The following is a 19692-nucleotide window of genomic DNA, read 5'->3' on the forward strand; positions in this document are numbered from 1 at the left end:
CTGATGAGTTACTTGCGGCTGCTGTCAGGCAAGCGCGCGAGGCTCAGCACACTGTGTATTTTATCACTTCGAAGTGCACCGATTCAAAAAGGGTGGATAGCAGTCCACCCTCATGCATCGCGGCGCATGATTGAGCGAGCGCTGCCGAGAGATGTGTCGGTGTTTGTCGATTTATCTTCCTCTTTGCGACGATCGTAGTGGTGACTATACTTCGCGTATCTGTTCTGAAGCTCGGATCCGGACTGTGGAATTATCGTCATTAATACATTTTTGCAAACCTTGGACAGCTTATCGCAGATACCTATGCTCAAGCTTGTACCGGGTTGGCGACTCTTCCCACGCGTGGTCCGGAAGTTACTTCTTTGGCAGAGACCCCCATCAAACAGTCCATCGGTCGCCATCCCCAAGGTGGTGGACTGGACAAATACTCCAATAGCGAGCCAGAGTGGGGTCCCTAGGGGCCACAACCATGTTCTCCTCGAGGCGGAACCTACTGGATGATTGATATGCAACACCGCTTGGATTGTCAATTCTGACATGGATGATGGCAACAGGGCACGGACATTTGTTCTTGCCAGCAGAAACCCGCGCGTACACGAGGCTTGGCTCGAGAAATGTCTCGTCTGGGAGCTACTGTGAAGCTCTTGAAGATGGATACTTCAAAACAAAAAGTCCGTTCTGTCGGCTTTCTTTAAAATCAAGGAGATTTTACCACCCATTGTCGGTGTCTGCTATGCTCCCTTGGCTCTGTCCGACGAAGGGTTTGAATATACTATCGAAGACGAGCGAGGTCTTGTCACAGTGCAAAAATCAACACAGCAACGTATCTCGACGAATTGTTCCCGGAACCAACACTAAACTTCTTCGTGATATTGACATCCCCTTGTCTCTGTTATCGGAACTCAAAGCAGGCAGAATATCATGCTTCAGCGCTGTTCATGACCGGTCTCATTCAACAGCGTAGGCAGGAGCCTGGTGGGGTCTATATTAGCCCTGGGTATGGTTGTCGATGCTGGATACTTTGCCAAGCAAGGCAGGAAGGTGATTCAGCGCATGATGCACGATGGACATGCGCCTCTGTGCGAGTCCGATTTTACATCGCCTTTTGGTGAAGTGGTAGCTGCTGGACAGACACCTGGGTCCCAAGAGAATCCCGAGATATTCATTGGCCTGCGGATGATAGACCGCCAGATTGACCGGGATGGTGAATCCTCGTGGCCCTCAAATCCTCTGCTTTTCTTCACTACCTATGGCGCTCGAGCCAAACAGGGGCAATCTGTGAAACAGGAGGATTCATCCTCATCCTTCCCCTGAGCATCAGCCTCAGAATCGGAGCCAAGACAAAATGCATGAAGGACGCTGCTGGGCGTTTATCGAAGAAAGGTCGAGTCAATGCTCCGGCTTCCACCCAAACATTGGATGTGCATACCCCACTTCTGGACCTGGGTTGTGACTCACTTTTGGCTGTGGATATTCGAACATGGTTTACAAAAGAGCGATATCTACATTGCTCCCATGGATGCACTACAAGGCACTGTCGCAGGGTTGTGCGAAAGCCATCCACAGCCTGATGCTCTCAAAGTTCTAGTGCCGCAGAAGAGGAAGACCAGCCTGCCGACGCGAGATCGATTTCACAGACCTCGCGACAACTGCATCCAACTCGGGAACACAACAGCTCAGTACAAGACTTATCGCTCGATATCATTAGTTCAGAGTCATCATGTGTCCTATGCCCTTCTGACTCTGGATTTGAACAGGGACAAAGTGTCATAGAGCCAAGGTTTACACAGGTTGAAAGATGTCTCCTCATCAATCGCAGATCTGGTTCGCCGGCCATTGGATGAAGGACCTAGCCAGTACAACGTCGTCATATCTTACAATCTTCAAAGGGAACTTTTATGCTCGAGAAGTTCAAAGGAGCCCTGGAACAGGCCGTCTCCCGGCACGAGTCCGTACGGACTGCCTTCTTTTCGGATCCCAACGGTGGCGACCTTCTTCAGGGTGTCTTGAAAATGCCACCCACCCTTCTTCGAGCATGTCACGGCTTCTGGCGCTGCCTCTGTGTCAAGGGAGTTTGACAAACTTGCGTCTCATCAATGGCGGCTGGAGCAAGGTGAAGTCATGCGCGTTACAGTGGTGTCTGTTGGACAGGACCAGCACACGGTCATATTTGGATACCATCACATTGTCATGGACGGACTAGCTGGTCTACATTCACCATGATTTGAAGTGAGGGGAGCCCACCACGCGAGGTTGCGCAATACGTTGACTATTCGCTGATGCTGAATCGCGACATCGAGAATGGAACCTTTGCAAAGGGCTAGAGTACTGGAAATGTGAGCTTTCACCACCTCAGAAGTGATGCCTGTCCTTCCTCGCCAAAGGAGAAGACCCGGGCGCCAACAGATAATTTCAAGGTGCACACAGCGACGCGCATGTTAGCATCGAAGTCGCGGACAGGATCAAACAAGCGAGTCGCAGTCTCCGAGGCGCCGTTTCATTTCTACCTTGCAACATTTTGCGGGTCTTCCCTTGCCGGATTGCTCAAGGTCGAAAATCTATGCATCGGTATGAGCGACGCGAATCGCAAACACCAGCAGTTCATCGGCACGGTCGGCTATTTTCTGAACATGTTGCCTCTCAGGTTCCACGTCCAGCAAACGGACAGCTTTAGCCCAAAGTATTCCAGAAGACATCTACGAAGGTTCTCACTGCGATTTCGAATTCCTCAGTTCCCTCCAAGCTTGGTCGTGGACGCGCTCAATATCCCGCGAGCGTCGAATGTCCGCCTCTCTTTCAGGTTACCATAAACTACCGCGTGAGGAGATTACGAATGTCGGTTGATGACTTTGACCTCAATTACGATAGAAGTGTGATGGGCAACGCACCATATGATATGTCCTTCCACGTCACGCCGTGTGCGAACGGCTCCTGTATTGTGGAACTTAACTGTCGTGATTATTTGTATTCGCTTTGAAGCCATGGATCATGGATGATGGTTATCCGGTTACTTGAATCCTGTCCTCGGATCCTTCGCGGTCTATTCAGGGCGGTCTTTCCTCTGCATCTCCGATCAATGAGGATGGTCTCTCTGTTCAGCGCAGTCCACGGCTGGGCCACGGCTGGCCTGAAAACTCTGTCTCAAAGGTTCCAAATATGACTGATCAATATGGCGACAGGATCGCCGTCACTGATGAGACAGGAGGGAATTCACCTACTTGCAACTGAATGAGCGTAGCACCCTTATCAGACTGTCCTCCAGAGGAGTCACATCCGGGAACCAAAGTCGCAGTCTTGTGCCACCCGTCAGTCAATCCCGGTAGTGGCGAGCATGCTGCGGCGGTTCTCCACGTTGGGCTGTTTACGTGCCCCTTGATCCTGAGCCTCCCCTCCCAACCAGCAGACATGGGGCTATGATCGAGGCTTCTGCAGTGAAAGCGATCATTTGCTCGTCTTCCACAGCCCAGGAAACCTCGGAACTAGGGGTTGACACCGTCATCAACGCGTCTGAAGTGGTTGGCACTCGGTCTCGTCCATGAGAACGTTCAAAGACGTCCCCAAATGGCGGTTCCCTGTCCATCTTACTTTACAAGCGGCTCAACTTGGGGACAGCCCAAGGGGAGTCTGTCTGCCCTCAAAGGTGGTTTCATCAACTACCTTGCCGCCAAGCAGAAAGAGCTCGGTCTGGATAGCTCGACAGTGGTCCTGGGTACAGCAAAGCTCCCAGGATTCGACATGGGCCTCGCACGGACTCTCAATGCTATTATGAACGGTGGCGGCTTGTCATTGTACCTCCAGGAAATTCAGAAGGGATTCGGTCGAGATTGCAAAGATCATCCCGCGACCACAAGATTGGCTTCCTCTAGCTACTCCATCCGAGTACCTTGTCGTGCTCCAGCACGGTCGCAAATACCTCCATGACTACACTGGCTGGCGGCACGCGTTGTCACAGGTGGTGGGCCTTTCACGGACCAGCTCAAACGGGAGTTCGGCTCTCGACTGGGAGCGAACTGCCCTGTGGTGCAGGGACTCCTACGGTGTGACGGAGATATCCGCGTGTACGACGTTTGAGACGATGTCTGCATCACAACTTGAAGAAGCACGCAGCGTTGGAAGAACAATCGCAAACACCCTCTCTGTACATAGTGGACGCAGACTGCAACCTCGTTCCCACTGGAGAGGTAGGAAATTTGTGTCAGCGGTGCCGGGATTGCATTGGGGTACCTGAATGAGGGAGCAGACCAGGTTGAAATTCGTGGACGATCCATATGCTCTACCGAAGATATGGCCAGGAGGATGGACCCGAAATGTACCGTACCGGTGACAAAGCCCAATTGCTTGAGGGATAATTCTCCTAATTCTCCTGGGTCGGATGGACGGAAACACAGAATTAAGCTTCGCCGGACTTCGTATTGATCTCGAAGACGTGGCTTCCACAATGGTAAACTGCCGCTCGAATCTGCTCTCGTCAGCGATTTGTGTGTGTCAAGAGCCAAGGGGATTCAGAATGTCTTGTCGCATTTGTTGCCCTGAACCCTGGACAGGCTGCTGGTCCTGCTGAGGGCTGCGGCAGCATCTCGCCAGCAATCTTCCCTTGCCACAGTACATGCACCCTGCAGCGGTCATCTGTCTGAACGAAGGCTACCCCGAAATGCAGAATGGAAAGATTGATCAAAAAACAGATAGAGCCATGCCATGGACGGCGCAATCACCAGCCGGCCGAACCTGCAAAACGACTAACTTGGACGAAGGTGAGCTCAAGCTTCTTTGGCAGAATCTCCTTCCTGGTAAAGCAAATCAGCCTGAGTCTGACTTTTTTTTCCTCCTTGGGGAAATTCTCTACTGCTGGTCAAGGTGCAAAGGCGCTATCCGCACCTCCATCGGCGTTTCGCTCACGCTTCGGGAGCTGTACGGTGCCAGTACACTGGCACTGATGGCGCTCAAAGTCAAGGGCGAAAAGCCGAAGCACCTTCAACGTCGATCAACTGGCTGGCGGAAACAGCAATACCGCAGAATATCCTCGAGCATGTGGTCCCAACGCCAAACACCATGCCAACGCAAAATTATCAAGGATCAGGCTGTGAAATCCTCCTAACTGGGTCGACAAAGTTTTCTTGGAGGGTCTTGGTGCAGGTTCTCGTCAGATGCCCGAAGTGCACGGGTGCATTGCATCGCCGTGGAAAAGGAGCAAGAACACGTGCTGCCCACCAGTGACAAAATATCCCTGTATTACGGCACCCTTCTTGATCAATGCTCGGTTTGTCTACCACAGAATGGGCGTCCCTGCAGTCCTGCATCGACGTAGTGATCCACGGCGGTTCCAACGGTCTGTCTCAACACTTACAACTCCTTGAAAGCCCGACCTTGGCTCTACCATCGCCTTGCCCAATTTGCCCTCAGTCCCAGATTCCGCTACTATATATCTCTTCGGGGCGGTCATTTCTCCAGTCCGGAAAAGACATCCCTCGGCCCGTCTCCGTGTCTATGCACCCTCCCTCCCTCGACTGGGTCCGACGGCCTCACCGCAACAAAATGGGCAAGCGAGGTGTTCCTCGAGCGTTTCACCGAGCAGACCGGTGCAAACATCGGTATCCACCGCCCCTGCACGCCAATCGGCGATAAAGCTCCTGCCTCCTGACGCACTGAACTCTCTCACTACGCTTCTCTGCCACTCTCGGTACGACACCCGCCTGACAAGAATGGAGGGATACTTGGATTTTCAGAAAGTAGAGATCGTCGCTGAGGAAATCGCCACCCTAGTGACCTCAAGGTTCACCAGACCCTCCACTCCTCAATCGTTTACAACATCCGGGTGTCCTTTTTTTCCATCCTCCAGCAAGGTCAAGATTCCCGTGAAGAGCTTCAGAGAATACATGGAGAAAGTACACGGTCGACCGTTCCAAGAGCTCAATTTGCGGGATTGGAGCTCTCTGGCACTGGAACGAGGCATTGAACCCCTTATTCCGAGCTTTTTGGAAGCCGTGGACGACAACCAGGACACAGTGCGATATCCGTATCTGGGTGAATGACCAAGTATTGGGCCTTCGTTGATAGGTAGGCTGTTATGTGTGGGGTCGGTAACGAGCTGAGATAAGGGGCGCTACGGTGCGAAAGGGTGTCTCTATATGGGAGGAAGATAAGACCACGTATATTGCATAACTAATCGCTGGCCTTCCAAGAATTCAGGCCCGATAAACACTTCGCACCTGACTAAGCATCTTAGCTAAGGATCTAGCTATCCGCTTCTGAGCGCTCTAACAAGACACACACCAAGACCCTGTATAACTAGCAGAAACAGGATACAAGCATCTACTCTAGCTTAGCTTTTTAAATTATATCCAGTTAAACCAATACTTGCGCAGGATTAGATAAATAGTAGATAAATCCTGTAACCATATAAAGAACTATAAGCAGTTTAATACCTTTTTAAGCATAAAATAGGAATAAAAGCAGGAATTGATCTAAGAAGGGTGATAGGCAACTAATACAGGAATCTATTATATATATATTAGGAGGTTGATCGAAACAGAAGGACTTACAGGACAAGAAATCAACCGGGAAAGGGCTGGAGACCGAATATAGAAGTAGTTAAGGCTGTGATACAATTCGCTATAGCCACAAGGCGCTTAGAACACAAGAAACAGGGCAACAGAATATAACTATGTAATTAGATGACCCAACACACTCGTCAAAGGAGGTTACAATGCAGCCTCAGGCTGCACAGCTAAGGTAATAAAAAATAAATAACAAATGACAGCCATTAAAAGCCCGATGACAAAAATGACAGCATCTAATACCTGCAGATCTCTGTACCGAGCTCTAGACTGCATGCGATATAATAGATCTCTGAAATCGAACATATCTAAACAAGGAACTGTCTCAAATACATTGGCAATCTCATGCAACTGGATTTACTAGTTAGTGCTCTATCCATCAAACTTCATAAAGGAACAAACATGAATCGGTTTAGGTGGGAAGAAGTCGCAGTTGCCGCTGCTGCAACATGCCATATTCGGCCATAGCTTCGGTATCTGATTTATTCCAGCACTCCGCCACAAAGGCAAAGGCGGTATTGATGGGGGGACTACACGCTCGCCGGGTATTTGCAAGCTGCGAAATAAAAAGCAGATACTCCTCTAAAAGGCTGCTCGTAGATGAACTCGCTATCAATTTGCAAGGGTGCCCCGATCGAAAAACACGGATTGCATCCGCAGATGCAAAGAAAGCCTCGAGCACACATTGCCCGATCGACGAGGGCCGCACGCCGAGACCACGCCTCTTGACCTTCAGTTCATTTAGATTCTGTAATCCACCGGGGATGTGCGCGCATGCATTATCATAGCCCCACAGGTAGCTCGCATGTGATGCAAACAGCTGACAGCAAATCAAGATCACTTCCTTCAGCTTTGGCTCCTGTGATATACGACACTTATTCGGCAAGGCGCCTGTCCGCGCAGATTGCTCCAGCGCAAACCGGTGCCAGGTTTCCGGCACATCTTGCCGTTTTTAGCATACCGATTTTTTATCGATTGATCGCGCACCCAGTGTATGATGAACAGCAGGGTCGCCAGTAGCAAATGCGGATTCCAAACGCTACAAGAGGGGCGAGGCAGCAGGACGCATAGAACCGGACTAAGTGGGGGATGGAATCGATGTTGGAAGTGAGAAAGGCATCGGACTTCGTCTTGACGTTTACCACCCAACCTAGCCCTGTAGCAATCCGCGGGGGAATCAGCGGCCTTTCTGGATGTGCTCCCGCGAGGCAGCCGTTGCAACTCGTATCCGCATGGTCAGTGAAGGTGCAGTTCTGACTAGCAACAGGCGACCATCGCATTTGACATGACGTGCGGCACAGAGCATTAACCAGGAGCCTATTTTGATATCGTTATGCTCACGGACAGGGGCGACAGCCTGTCCTGGATCTCTTCGCGATGCTTTAGTTGCGTAATGGTCATGGTTCACTATAATAAGTTGGGGCTATCGGATTAAACGTTACGTGTGGAATGTACTCAACTGTTTCATAACTTTTAATCCAGTCATCTCAGTATGAATTGTTACTGGTTACCTTATAAAACCACCACTGTACTTCCACTAAGCACCATTCGCCGGGTTATCCGGACGGCGCAATTTCTCGCACCATGGTAACCCATGGATCACGTCGCCCAGTCCTGTCTCCGTGATCCATGTGACTTCCAGAGTTGGGGCCATACACAGGAAATGGACTCGCATTGCGCGCCGCGATGAGCAGCGGGATTTGCTGAGCAGCCGGGACACTAGCCACTGTCGGTCGTGTTATCGACAAAGAAGGTATCTGTCAAAGGAGAATTAGTAGGGAAGTACATAGTAAATAATGTAAAAATGATGGTTAATAATGTTGGACAACCCACAATTTATATCCTCCACCATGAGTAGCCGGAGGAATAGCCATGACATAGCGACGAGCCTTTTTCTGCGTATGCGGCGGCAATGCTTTGGGAATGGCAAGCATACAAGAGATGTAGCCCAATCCCAGGCAAGTTGCTGGGAGGGCCTTGACGGGGGAGGGGAAACAAGAGCTTGTATCTGTTGGACAGTCTGATTATCAGCTGTGGGGGAAGGCAGTGCGGACTAGGTCTCCAAATGCAGCAGGCATATTATCATCAGCAACGAGTGTCATTCCGTCGTGTGCCATATGCCAACTAGTAGTTGGCGTAGTGGCTGCGGCGCGTCGTACTACTGTTCTGGAGGTATCATCGGTCCCGTCGGGGATATATACCGTCCGGTGACGGGGCGAAATATACCTGGACCAAAGGAACCGCCGCCAGTTCCGGTGGGGACTTCACTTATATGAGATAATTGTTGGCGGTTGAAAGCACCTCTGGTGAGAAGCGCAAACATTGCAGGAGGAGCAGTTGGTGGCACTCAATACCTCTTCATATATTTGTTTGCCTTCGTGCGGTGACATTCCGGCGCGGCATCACCGCTGGGGGAGGAGATGAGAGCCTGCTCTGTGTTATACATATTGATAAAGGGTTTGCAGACTAAGTCATCTCACTTGAGAGAACGGTAACTCGTTTCTGTTCGGCGAGAAGATAATTCAAGATTCCGGCACCGAACTCTGTCCCATGGCTGTAATCCTATCGGATCACCACCGAATTTGGCAATGTACTTTTCGTCCACCGAAGGCTGCTTCGCCGTCATGAAGGCCGATATTGCTGTCCATGTCTTCGTATGGGGATGACATCCATCCATAGAGTCCAAGTCTATTTCACCAAATCAAAGTCAGCCAATCCATCGACATTTTAAGGACCGTCGATAATAAGACCTATAGTTACTAGCAACAAAATGAATTTCTCATCTTGACTTTTCAAAGCATTGAACAGTCCGGTAGAGTTCATCCAGCTAAGTTGAATATTATCCTTACTCCCAAAGCATAGGCACCGCCATACAACCAATGGATCACAGGGACATTATCGCCCTCATTGACGCCCTCGGTACCTGTACATTCAAAGAAAGACAGTCCTCCTGGCTGAAGAAGGTACCATTGAAGCCTGGAAATGGTGCCACTGATGGGACACTGTTCACGCACTCAGTGGATTGATACTCATCTCCATGAATGACGCCCTCGTGGTAGGGGGAGGGGTTTGGGGTTTGCAGCGTAGATCTCCAGTTGGAGCTTGGGCGAAACGAATGTTGTTGTAGTTGGCTATTTGGAGACCGGATGAAGTCGTGTTGATGAATGTAGGTGCGTGTGTAGCGTATCCCAGGTTGATGTATGGGAAGGCTGTGTTTGGCAGGTTGCTGTGGTTATGGGGGGAGAAATGGTAGGATGAGCAGCATGTTGAGGAGTCGCTGTTTGCTGCACGTTTTTCTGCGAGAAGACGCTAGTGGTTGAGATCCATCTAGAACAGCAGCGCCTCTGTGAATATATCTGCTTGTAGCTCCCCGAATATCATAACAACGGTAGTACTTTAGCACTTATACGAGCATACGACCTTCGTATGGAACCTTGCAACACCATTGGTGGGCAGGTTGACCCACTCAGAACGAGCATCATTACGGATTACGAATTAATTGGTCATATCTCATAGTCATTAAAGGTAATAAAGTGGCTATTTCATTTGTCTGACTTCATTTCAGACTGCCTTTCCAGTCCGTCATTACCGGCGTGTTCTGGCTGCTAATTGGACCGCCTGTTATGACCGGTCCTCTTCACTCACCCCTTAGGTGTTCGCATGATTGTGCCTATAATGTCGAAATCTGTGGTGGAATGAACTTACGAATGGGCAAGGCGCATTATTGACTAAAAGATACTGGCCTTAACAATTGGCTATTTCGGCAATCCACCAGCGATCCACTTGATACTAATCGCTACTGTCTGTGTGGACTCTTTGCTCAATGAAGTAGCAACAAGAGCTCTATTCTTTGCCCCTATCTTCAATCACCACGTGCAATGGAATTCTGGGTGTTGTTGCCCTATGTTCTCTTATATGATTGATGTCCCTCCGCCCCGGTCAACCTCAAGGTGGACGGCAACTCCTTCCTTGTCCACAAAAGGTGCTTATTGCTTCGACGTTTTTCGTTTTCTGCAGCTAACATCAAGGGGTTCTGCCAACTATATCTTGGTGATTGATATCAACCCCCTCGCGCTTCGAGACTTCGGTTACAAAGGAATTTTTCCTCCTATGATTCGGGGCTTGAGAGTGCGCTAAGATTGGACAGCCAAGGGGCTCAATGGTAGTTAACGTCAATCTTGGGCACTCACGCGGCAGCCGAAGGGCACAGTGGTCATTCTCTCGCGCCAGCAGAAAACAGATGAGAAAGGGCCACACAATCTTCCGCTCGACTGTTGAATTCTACGTGCTCATCACACAAAAACTTTCAACATTGCCAAGTCCCTTATGGACCCAATTGTTAAAAGAAAGTAATCATATACGCCTTTTGAACTTTAATTAGGGTTTGCCCTGGAGCCAGTGAGTAGCTTCATCGCGGCTGGATTCCTACCACTCTTTACCGCGAAACAAAGCGGAGTTTGGCCTTCGAATTTGCCCCATTTACGTCAATATCACAGCATCGGAAGGAAGCGTGCTGAGCGGGGAACGAATGACTATTAGATGCCGAATAAGACGATGGTGTCACCCCAGGTAGTTGGTGGCATTTATATTATGCCACTTTCATGGAGGAGGATCCTCATCATGTAGGATCCATCCTTTTTATTTGGGAAGTGATATGGAGTAAGGTATGCCCGGTTTCATCTCTTGCGTTCACATCTAACCCTGGCAGGCCAATGAAATGTACCGCCTCCGGGAAACTCGTCGAAATTCGGGCGAGGTACATCCCTATAATCACACGATTTTTTGAGCTAATTTCTTTCGATGCACTTTCTCGTAAGATTGATTGTTATAAGGATCTGACGGGATGCGCTGTTTATATATGCCTTGGTGATATCTTATAATCAGTGAATTTCACATACTACAGCGCTAGGTCGCGCAAGCTCTAGGTTCAGTGGGAGACTGCATGCATGTCTGATGAATCAAATAGAATAAAGTGCTGAATCTGATTTTGATCCGTCCTGTAAACATATTAATGTCTTGTAGAAACCCAGGCAAACAACTGACACCTAAACTAAGAAACTGTTAATCATGGCTAAGACAGCCAAAGTTATTTCAAAGTGTCAAGTCAAGATAAATTCTAAGCACCATTCTTTCCCCAATTGATGACGAAGCAGTCTCCCTACTAGGACCATGGGACATCAGTCTGTGGTAGGCAATATTTAACGTATGGCCAAGAGATTCGAAGGCAAAATCCCCATGAACGTGGCGCAGCGAGAGGAAACGTAGCGTTGCAAGCTCCTGTTAGATGAATCTCAGGAGATAAATATGGTTCTCTATTTGGGACGGGGTGAGAATAATTGTCATAACTTCTTATACCCGTAACTGATTTACCACGAGGTACGCCTTCGGTCGTAGATCGTTCTAAACCGGTATATATTTCAACTAAACAATGTCAATCTTGATATATATATAACCAGCGCATAAATCTTCCACACGAACGATTTGGATGGCTAGCTGCCTAATTTGATGTATGTACTGGGCTTGGCATGTTTCTGCGGGAAACGACATTCCGCTGAGCCTATAAATGATCACGTAAAATTTTAAAGTCAGTTCCGTTTACGAAACTCGTGACGGTTGAGTAATAATAGAGCTTGGGCATATAAAACATCTACAAGGTGTCTGAGGCAGGAGTGTCGCGGAATATACCCGTTCTGGAACAGAAGCGTTCTAGAATATGTGACGAAATTCTTGGCTGCCTTGATTTTTCTTCCGACTACATAGTTCCGTGGCTTTGCAAATGAAAGTGCGGCAGAAATTGCAAGACCATTGGTAGTAAGGTTGACTTAGGCGGGTTTGGAAAGAAAGGGGATCCACCCTTGACACAATGCCAGGTGTTAGTGTTGAATTAACAGGTCGGGCAAAAGTCCGTGTACAGAAGTTCCTGTCAGCGGAAAAATCCCAGCGGAAAAATCCCGCTGATACCCGACGGCACCCTTCCTCAGCCGTCAGCACCTTGCTTTATGCTGCACTAGTCGTACAGATAATTATCGAGGTGCTGTAGTAGCTGAGGCCATGCCTTTCGTTTGTAAATCACTGCTCAAATACTCGCAGGACCATGCTGCTGTATATCCGGCACCAGGCATCGTGAATCAAGGCTATGATGAACGTATCTGCCTGCCTTTTGAGATTATCAACACGGCACCATGACGTGCACAGTTTCGGGTTGGCCAAGTAATATTCTCAGCAGAACCTCCTTGGCAAGACAATCCTTTCTCGGCGCATCGAAAACATGAGGTGTATGGTGTCGGTTTATTTACACTGGACAGGGCCCTGGGTCCTGCAATGATAATAGTGGGCCATTATTCACAGTCTCTGCGGTGGCTGTACCTCGCACGTTTGATGCTCTTTTTCTATATAAGCTTGTCTGTTCATCTTTTATGCTGGGTTTTATTTATCTCTACTATTAACAATTCTATCCCGCCGTCTCTGTTACGAAGTACATGCTATCGATTCCCCAAGATGAAAAAAGACTTCGTTGGGTGGATACTATCCACTGCCTTGTTTAGCTCTTTGGGAGCGTCAAATACCCTTCCGTCAAACAGAAGTATTGTTGTCGATGAAGCCCCCAGATTCGTCCGTCCATACGTCCTCCCGAAATACAAGGGCCATGGAATTGGGCTCACGAAGTCGGGCCAAACAATTCGCTTCTCTATCACTGCCAGCTCGTCTGACGGCGCCTTCTCTCTTGTCCAACACAACGGCAAACCTTCCAGGCTGGTTATCAGCACGACCACACACCCACGGGGTGACACACGAGCATCTGTACTGCTCTCGGGTCGCTGTCAACTCTGGGGTTTGCAGAATGTCACCGACGCCAGCCACGGGCCGCGTCGCTACACCAGGGGATTGCGGTAATATCCCTCCGGGCACTATCCACTTTCCAGCTGGTTGATCCGACTCCCAGCTGACCCATGCCTTCCACCCCGGTGGATTCGAAAATCTCTTTAATGTCTTCAGCCAAGGAGACCACGATACTCACAGCATCAGCGCCCTATATCCCCTTACTGATGATTCTTCCCCATTTGGACCTATGACACCCAAGGAATACAACCTCCTCGTTTCGCTAGACCTTTTTCGCTGCCCCAGAGGAAGAGTATATCGAGACGTGACTTTGTAAACGGCACCGCCGGAGATGGAGAAACCAAACAACCTGGCACGATGGACCCAATACCCTACCTGATGACTCGACAACCCTATTTTATTGCTAAGGACTACGGCCCAAAATATCTTAACACCGACATCGGCTACAAGGTCATCCAGCCTCTAACAACAGCCAAACAAACAGGAAATTTCACCATGGGAACTATTATCATGTCGCCTAAGATGGCAAATGAGACTATCTCAGGGCGATATTACCACATCATTTCGCGCTGCAGATGGAGGAAGGACAACTTTCGTTCCAGGTACAGGGCTATCCCAGGGTGCATCTATTGCATGGTGATGTAGCGTTCGTCCCTGCCAGTACACCGTTTTCGTACTATGCTACTATACCCTATACCAAGTTTATGTATATGAATGCGGGCGGTAAGGGCTGGATTATCAGTTGTTGAGCAGGGGCGTGCCGTGGGAATTCCCGGCTTATCCTACATATGCTGGCTTCAAGCCTAACGGGACTAAGATTGGGTGAGGATGATGGATACTGCTCAATACCAGTGTATTGTATTGTACTTTATGGGATATAGAAGCCAGTTTGGTGTGTTGTAATTTAGACCGGTATTGCTAGATTATTAGAAGAGTGTGGATTTACTCATCAGATTGATCTTGATATTTAGGAATAAGGGTGATGTTATGCGTGGGGTCGGTAACGAGCTGAATAGTGTGCAATGGTACGAATGGGAGTATCTATCTGGGAGGGAAGATGGGACGTATATTGCAGAACTAATCGCTGGCCTTCAACAGTTCATGCGCAAAAACAATTTATATGGCCGTTGGTTAGATGATAGATCACCGTACATTGTTTCTCACCCATTATTTTTGGATCTTCTCTAGTTGCTAGTTCATTTATCCAGGCGATTAACTTTCGTTTCGGTGCTTTTATATGTATGCACAATATATTAGCAAAGACTACAGTCGGAAGTAAGGAGAATCAAAGTAACAGTAACAGTTGACCAGAAAAAAGAAAGGTTATTTCAAGCAGAGCTAGGATGAATACATTTGGGAACGAAATCCAAGCAATACACAGAAGCTATCTGCCTGGCTTATTGCAAAGTGATCCGTTTAATACTGTCTATACTCTCCCCATTAAGGGCATTTCATAAGTAATAGAACCTTATGTTAGGAAGACCTACTCATAGTCTTCAGAGAACAGGCAATGACATTTGCACAATATGAAGAGACTGGGGCATACGCAGATTCATCTATCATACATTACACGTTGGTGCTTATTCAGAGAGAATAAAGAAACTAACCAGGTATGTCAGGACGAACACAATTTGTAGACGTTATCTCCATGAGAAAAGAAGACTACCACAGCACAGGATTGAACGTTGCGTGCTGAGGTCTCCTACTCCGTGACCCAGCTCTTTGCTTCTCCCATCGTCTTAACATCTCTGGCCCGTCCATTCGTAATGTAGGGTCGAATAAAGCGAAGGGGCATAGAAAAGTGCGAAGTTTATTAATCCTACTGAGGATAGCTGAGGGAAAAGCCAGGATATAGATTAAGAACCACGGATGTGATTTGGATCAAAGGATAAGTTATAACTAAGATGTGATTGAATTTAGGATGAATAAAGATTTGAGAGCAGTCTGGAATAATACGCCTACACATAGGGTTTACAGGATCAGATATTCTCCACTTATAGAAATCAGTTAATTCTAAGATAGTGCTGCTCATATATTCCAGCATTAATAGGGGATGGATTAGTTAACTGTTGGTTGAAATAAATATCAAACAACGCGTCTATTCTGAAGTTCCGATGGGATCAGCCAACAGGAACCCACAGAGGTCATTGATTCATGAAGCTCAATTATACAAACAAGCAAATATAAAGCAGCCTACCATGCTCGTCCCCGTCTGCCTATACTTCTCTACCTCAGCTGAGCGTGGGCTTTGTTCCTACCAGCGGTAAATGTCTAAAAGTAAGATCTATCTATTAAATCGGCTGTAGAACAAGCAATAGTTGAAAAGCTCCAGCAAGTTCTATTGGAACAAGAAAATTATCGGCGTCGAACAGAGAATAATATTAGCCAAGAAAAAAGACATCTCGACACTTTACAGTACGTAAGATGGAGGAAGTTTAAGTGTCGATAAAACACTACATTAAGAATTCGTAGATTTCTACTGGGCCAAAAATTAAATTAAAATATATAGTAGAATGTATTTACCGTAAATAGCGAACATAAATACTCAGTACCGACTTTGTTAAAGGATATCATGACGTCAGATTCATGGATTAAGTAGGAATATCTGATAACATCACAATCTTGAATCTATCCCATAATATCACTGGTGTATTCTATCTCATATCACTATCTGCGCCCTCTGTCGACATGCCCCACACCCGCATTCCATACTGTTGATAAATAAGCGTCTACCATCACTCCAACCCACCTACGTCTAACACTCACCTGAACACTGATCATCAAAATGTCCACTACTACCATCACACAACCTGCTCGCCACACTATCGTCGCTGAAGATACCATTCCCCAGCAGAGAACAGCCCCGTCTTCCAGGCTTTTGGCCCGCGGAGACCAACATGGAAAGCTGAAGTTGCGTGGGATCCCCTCCTTCGACGACCCGTATGCAAAACGACAGTGGGTGCGTGAGCATATGGCGGGGCGTTTCGATTTTTCGGAAAACAGGGATACGGTGAGGGGCGTGTCGGGACATATTTCTGTTCGAGGTTGGATCCCATCACTACCGACACTTTCAAGGCACTCCGGAATTTTTAGATTGGGAAAAACTGATCTGAGGTTAGATCCGGTTCTACCCGGCCACTTCTGGATGAATCCGTTTGCGAAACACTTCTCGCTGATCAAGGCGTCGGATCTCGTCTTGGTTGATGCGAACGGATATGTTGTAGAAAGGTGGGAACCAGGCCATTATCAACGAGGCTGGGTTCATGATCCACTCCGAGGTGCACCGTGCCAGAACCGGAGGTGATGGCCGTAGCTCACACGCATGGGGTTTATGGGAAGACGTGGAGTGCATTTGGGAAGCCAATTGGAAATGATCACGCAGGGTGAATGTCTCGCCAGTTTCACGTGAAACGCAGCTGATGATTGCAGATGCGTGCAATTTCTATGGTAAGTTGAGCGTGTATGAGGAACATGGAGGCATTGCGCTGGCCCAGGATGAAGGAAAGCGATTGCCAATGCGCTAGGAAAGGATAATATTGCATGTATCTTACAGAATCATGGGTACGTGCTTGCAGCCTCGCTATCGGTTTGATAAGTATTAATATTGATAGATTGATTACCGTCGGGTCGACGGTTGATGAGAACTGCATTCCTCTTCTACAGCTTGGATAAAGCATGCCATTCCCAGTTGATGGCCGAAGGTGCTGCTGCGAATGGCGTTCCTAAAAAGATCATCAGGACGATGTGGCTCAGTTTACGGCCAACTCTGTCAGGACCCGGTGGAACTTCCGAGTGTGTATGAGATTGTATTGACATTTTGTAGCATAATTTCTACCTCGAATTCCAGCCGGAATTTGAGGCTGGTCGTGGAGGAATCTGGAGGAAGGTTGCTGCAGTAGATGAGAATCAGATAGTAAATGAACTGATTCATGATATATTTGGGATATAATAGTCATACGTACTGGGCCATTGCCCGTTAGGAAAATCAAACATACAAAATATTCACAAAAGAATATACAAGTAGATATCACGCTCGGCCTGCCGTAAAAGAAAAAAAGATCAAATGACATCGCCTCCCAACTCATTCCGTAGATAGACCCCATGGATCAGTCTAGGTAAAACCTCACCCTAGCACCATTGCATCTTCCAAACCCTCCCAGACCCGCAGCTTCTTCTTCCGTGGCAAAGCCATGTATTTGTCCCAGAATCTTCTCGTTCTGAAGATCATCACATCAACACGTTCAAATAAATCCGGATGTTGAGCTGGAGTTTCCTGGGCCTCGCTTCGTGTTTCGGCCATAACGTCCGGTGCGAATTTTCCCAGCGAACAACTTTGCGAAGCAGGCGCTATATTTCTCGTAGGAGTCTCGGTCGAGGGTTTCCTGCGAAGACAGAGTTAACAATGATATTTTCCAGAGATTCCATTAGGGATGCACCTTGATATCCCGCGCTGAGATCAATACTTGGAACCCACCACTTTGCACTAGTCTTGAAATCTGACTCGGGTTCTGCTCTTGTATGATGTCGATGCGTTTGCGACATGCGAGCGATTTGTTCCTCGCGGGTCATTTCGTGGTTTCTGTTTTGTAGCGTTGAAGACTCCATGTCGCTCGTGTGTTAGGCTGCAGCTGGCAGTAATTAAGTGAAGCTGATAGGTCTTAATAAATATATATTTAGGTAGCATCTCAGTTGGACGTTAAAGTACTGTCATCGGAGTCCACAGTGTTTATGCTCGAAATGACAGAACCGTATCTACCCGCAATCGCATCTGAGCTATGCTCATAATCTTCCTCCTGAATGGTCAAGTTTCATCCCTGTTGGATGGCGTCGTAATGGTGGTGTTTCATCTGGTGCTAGTCCGAGAGGTGGCCTGTTGATTGCATTAGTCTCTTGGCGGATATCAGACTCATTTAACTGGATTTGCATTCCTCCGACTAAGACATTGTTTTGATTTCATGTGCTTTTCATATTAAGTGGGTTTGGTCAATTCTAGCCCTGGTGCTATTGCTGCTCTCGTGGATAAGCTTCTATCTATGTATGCACCCCACTCCAATATACCACGTTGCAATTAGCAATACATAGCTAGTTAGCTGGTTACCTGTTTGTTCCCTGATGTCAATTCTCCAGAAGGACCCCCTATCACCTCAACCAAGCTCCGCGTTCCATTCTCGCCTCACCGTACCTTCAAGGCCATCGTATACTGATTCCCATCGCAAGCGCTTTGACGGTTCGAAGTTGCATGAAAGACGTTCCAAATTTGAGAGCCATCGGGACTTGTAAAAATCTAAACAATGTATCACTCGCCTGACTAGCCCCACAAGTTCCATATTAAAAGGACGCATTATGTGCAGTACCGTAGGTCCCATTCGCAGATATGAACAAAGAGCCACGTGTTTCCATCGTGGTAGAGCGGCGCGGGACCCTCATTGACTGGGGCGTCGACTCTTTCCCATTTCTCGAGCGGCTGCGGGGATATGTTCGTCGGGGAGTTTTGAGGTGTAGCGATGTAGAGCGATTGAATCCCGTCTGCCATGCACGACCACACGAAGTAGTTCCTCGAGTTGATCGCCAGGACCGCGCCATCTATACCCCATTCGGACGTGAGTTGACCGAGATATTCGTATGTGTCCCAGGGGGTTAGAACCGTCTTGTCACTTGTTAGTTACTGCTATACTAGATGGATAGAGGTACCTTACAGGGCGTTGGAACGCTGGTTGTCGAGAGTGTCGCTGCTTCCGGCGGTGTAGTACAGGTGTCATCTATGTATGTTAGATATCTATATTATCCAGATTGGTAGTACTAACGACCCATCTATCTCATGGATCTCAGGTGCCCAGGCACTGCGGCATCGAGAGGGAGTGTCATCGCCCCAGACAACTTTGTTTTACCGGTCTTTAAACCCTCCAGCGTGGTGGCCCGAGTGATTTGCACGTTACTCCAAGCAGTGGTCGTCAGGTAGTAGTGCCCTTCTACGTAGACAACAAACGGATCGCTTCCATTGGGGTCTTTCAATGGATTGGTGAAGGTACCCGTATGTGCAGCGCGCAGTAACAAGGCAGATAGGGGAAGCTGAAGAAGACTGTGGAATGGTGGAACCATCTTAACAATTGTTCGATTACATGCATGCTTCCTGTGTCAGGAAATCTAAATATGATATACCTTGATCCCAATATAAACATGACGTCAGTGCAGATACAATTGGTGGAAAGTCTCTTGCAGAAAACAGCCAAAATGCTTGTCCTTGTTGGAGATCTGTGAATGCCGAGAAGTAAAATATCAGCGTCAGTCGGTTAATTGC

At 48.1% G+C, this 19692-nt stretch overlaps 9 protein-coding genes across 9 annotated transcripts; 5 read left to right on the plus strand and 4 right to left on the minus strand.

The window, feature by feature from the left end:
- Nucleotides 1-110: 110 nt before the first annotated feature.
- On the minus strand, nucleotides 111-539 carry ATNIH1004_001993 (uncharacterized protein; the record flags this gene model as incomplete). The annotated part of the gene is made up of 1 exon (XM_033566688.1): nucleotides 111-539. The coding sequence occupies one exon, from the start codon at nucleotides 537-539 to the stop codon at nucleotides 111-113; it is 429 nt and encodes a 142-aa protein (XP_033420687.1).
- Nucleotides 540-999: 460 nt separating this feature from the next.
- ATNIH1004_001994 (uncharacterized protein) lies at nucleotides 1000-1314 on the plus strand (the record flags this gene model as incomplete). The annotated part of the gene is made up of 1 exon (XM_033566689.1): nucleotides 1000-1314. One exon carries the CDS (start codon nucleotides 1000-1002, stop codon nucleotides 1312-1314), a length of 315 nt encoding a protein of 104 aa, XP_033420688.1.
- A 484-nt stretch (nucleotides 1315-1798) lies between these two features.
- Nucleotides 1799-2977, plus strand: ATNIH1004_001995 (uncharacterized protein; the record flags this gene model as incomplete). Its single annotated transcript, XM_033566690.1, has 3 exons — nucleotides 1799-2113; nucleotides 2325-2612; nucleotides 2675-2977. 3 exons carry the CDS (start codon nucleotides 1799-1801, stop codon nucleotides 2975-2977), a joined length of 906 nt encoding a protein of 301 aa, XP_033420689.1.
- A 584-nt stretch (nucleotides 2978-3561) lies between these two features.
- Nucleotides 3562-6029, plus strand: ATNIH1004_001996 (uncharacterized protein; the record flags this gene model as incomplete). Its single annotated transcript, XM_033566691.1, has 5 exons — nucleotides 3562-3817; nucleotides 3867-4138; nucleotides 4574-5028; nucleotides 5134-5257; nucleotides 5358-6029. 5 exons carry the CDS (start codon nucleotides 3562-3564, stop codon nucleotides 6027-6029), a joined length of 1779 nt encoding a protein of 592 aa, XP_033420690.1.
- A 937-nt stretch (nucleotides 6030-6966) lies between these two features.
- ATNIH1004_001997 (uncharacterized protein) lies at nucleotides 6967-7834 on the minus strand (the record flags this gene model as incomplete). The annotated part of the gene is made up of 2 exons (XM_033566692.1): nucleotides 6967-7496; nucleotides 7558-7834. The coding sequence occupies 2 exons, from the start codon at nucleotides 7832-7834 to the stop codon at nucleotides 6967-6969; spliced, it is 807 nt and encodes a 268-aa protein (XP_033420691.1).
- Nucleotides 7835-13052: 5218 nt separating this feature from the next.
- ATNIH1004_001998 (uncharacterized protein) lies at nucleotides 13053-13448 on the plus strand (the record flags this gene model as incomplete). Its single annotated transcript, XM_033566693.1, has 1 exon — nucleotides 13053-13448. The coding sequence occupies one exon, from the start codon at nucleotides 13053-13055 to the stop codon at nucleotides 13446-13448; it is 396 nt and encodes a 131-aa protein (XP_033420692.1).
- Nucleotides 13449-16179: 2731 nt separating this feature from the next.
- On the plus strand, nucleotides 16180-16918 carry ATNIH1004_001999 (uncharacterized protein; the record flags this gene model as incomplete). The annotated part of the gene is made up of 4 exons (XM_033566694.1): nucleotides 16180-16438; nucleotides 16514-16653; nucleotides 16708-16777; nucleotides 16824-16918. The coding sequence occupies 4 exons, from the start codon at nucleotides 16180-16182 to the stop codon at nucleotides 16916-16918; spliced, it is 564 nt and encodes a 187-aa protein (XP_033420693.1).
- Nucleotides 16919-17517: 599 nt separating this feature from the next.
- Nucleotides 17518-17963, minus strand: ATNIH1004_002000 (uncharacterized protein; the record flags this gene model as incomplete). The annotated part of the gene is made up of 2 exons (XM_033566695.1): nucleotides 17518-17776; nucleotides 17869-17963. The coding sequence occupies 2 exons, from the start codon at nucleotides 17961-17963 to the stop codon at nucleotides 17518-17520; spliced, it is 354 nt and encodes a 117-aa protein (XP_033420694.1).
- A 772-nt stretch (nucleotides 17964-18735) lies between these two features.
- Nucleotides 18736-19493, minus strand: ATNIH1004_002001 (uncharacterized protein; the record flags this gene model as incomplete). The annotated part of the gene is made up of 3 exons (XM_033566696.1): nucleotides 18736-19041; nucleotides 19091-19153; nucleotides 19236-19493. 3 exons carry the CDS (start codon nucleotides 19491-19493, stop codon nucleotides 18736-18738), a joined length of 627 nt encoding a protein of 208 aa, XP_033420695.1.
- Between the last annotated feature and the right edge of the window lie 199 nt (nucleotides 19494-19692).

Source organism: Aspergillus tanneri (genome assembly GCF_003426965.1).
Source record: "Aspergillus tanneri strain NIH1004 chromosome Unknown AapTan_11_pilon_pilon_pilon, whole genome shotgun sequence".
Lineage (NCBI taxonomy): Eukaryota > Fungi > Ascomycota > Eurotiomycetes > Eurotiales > Aspergillaceae > Aspergillus > Aspergillus tanneri.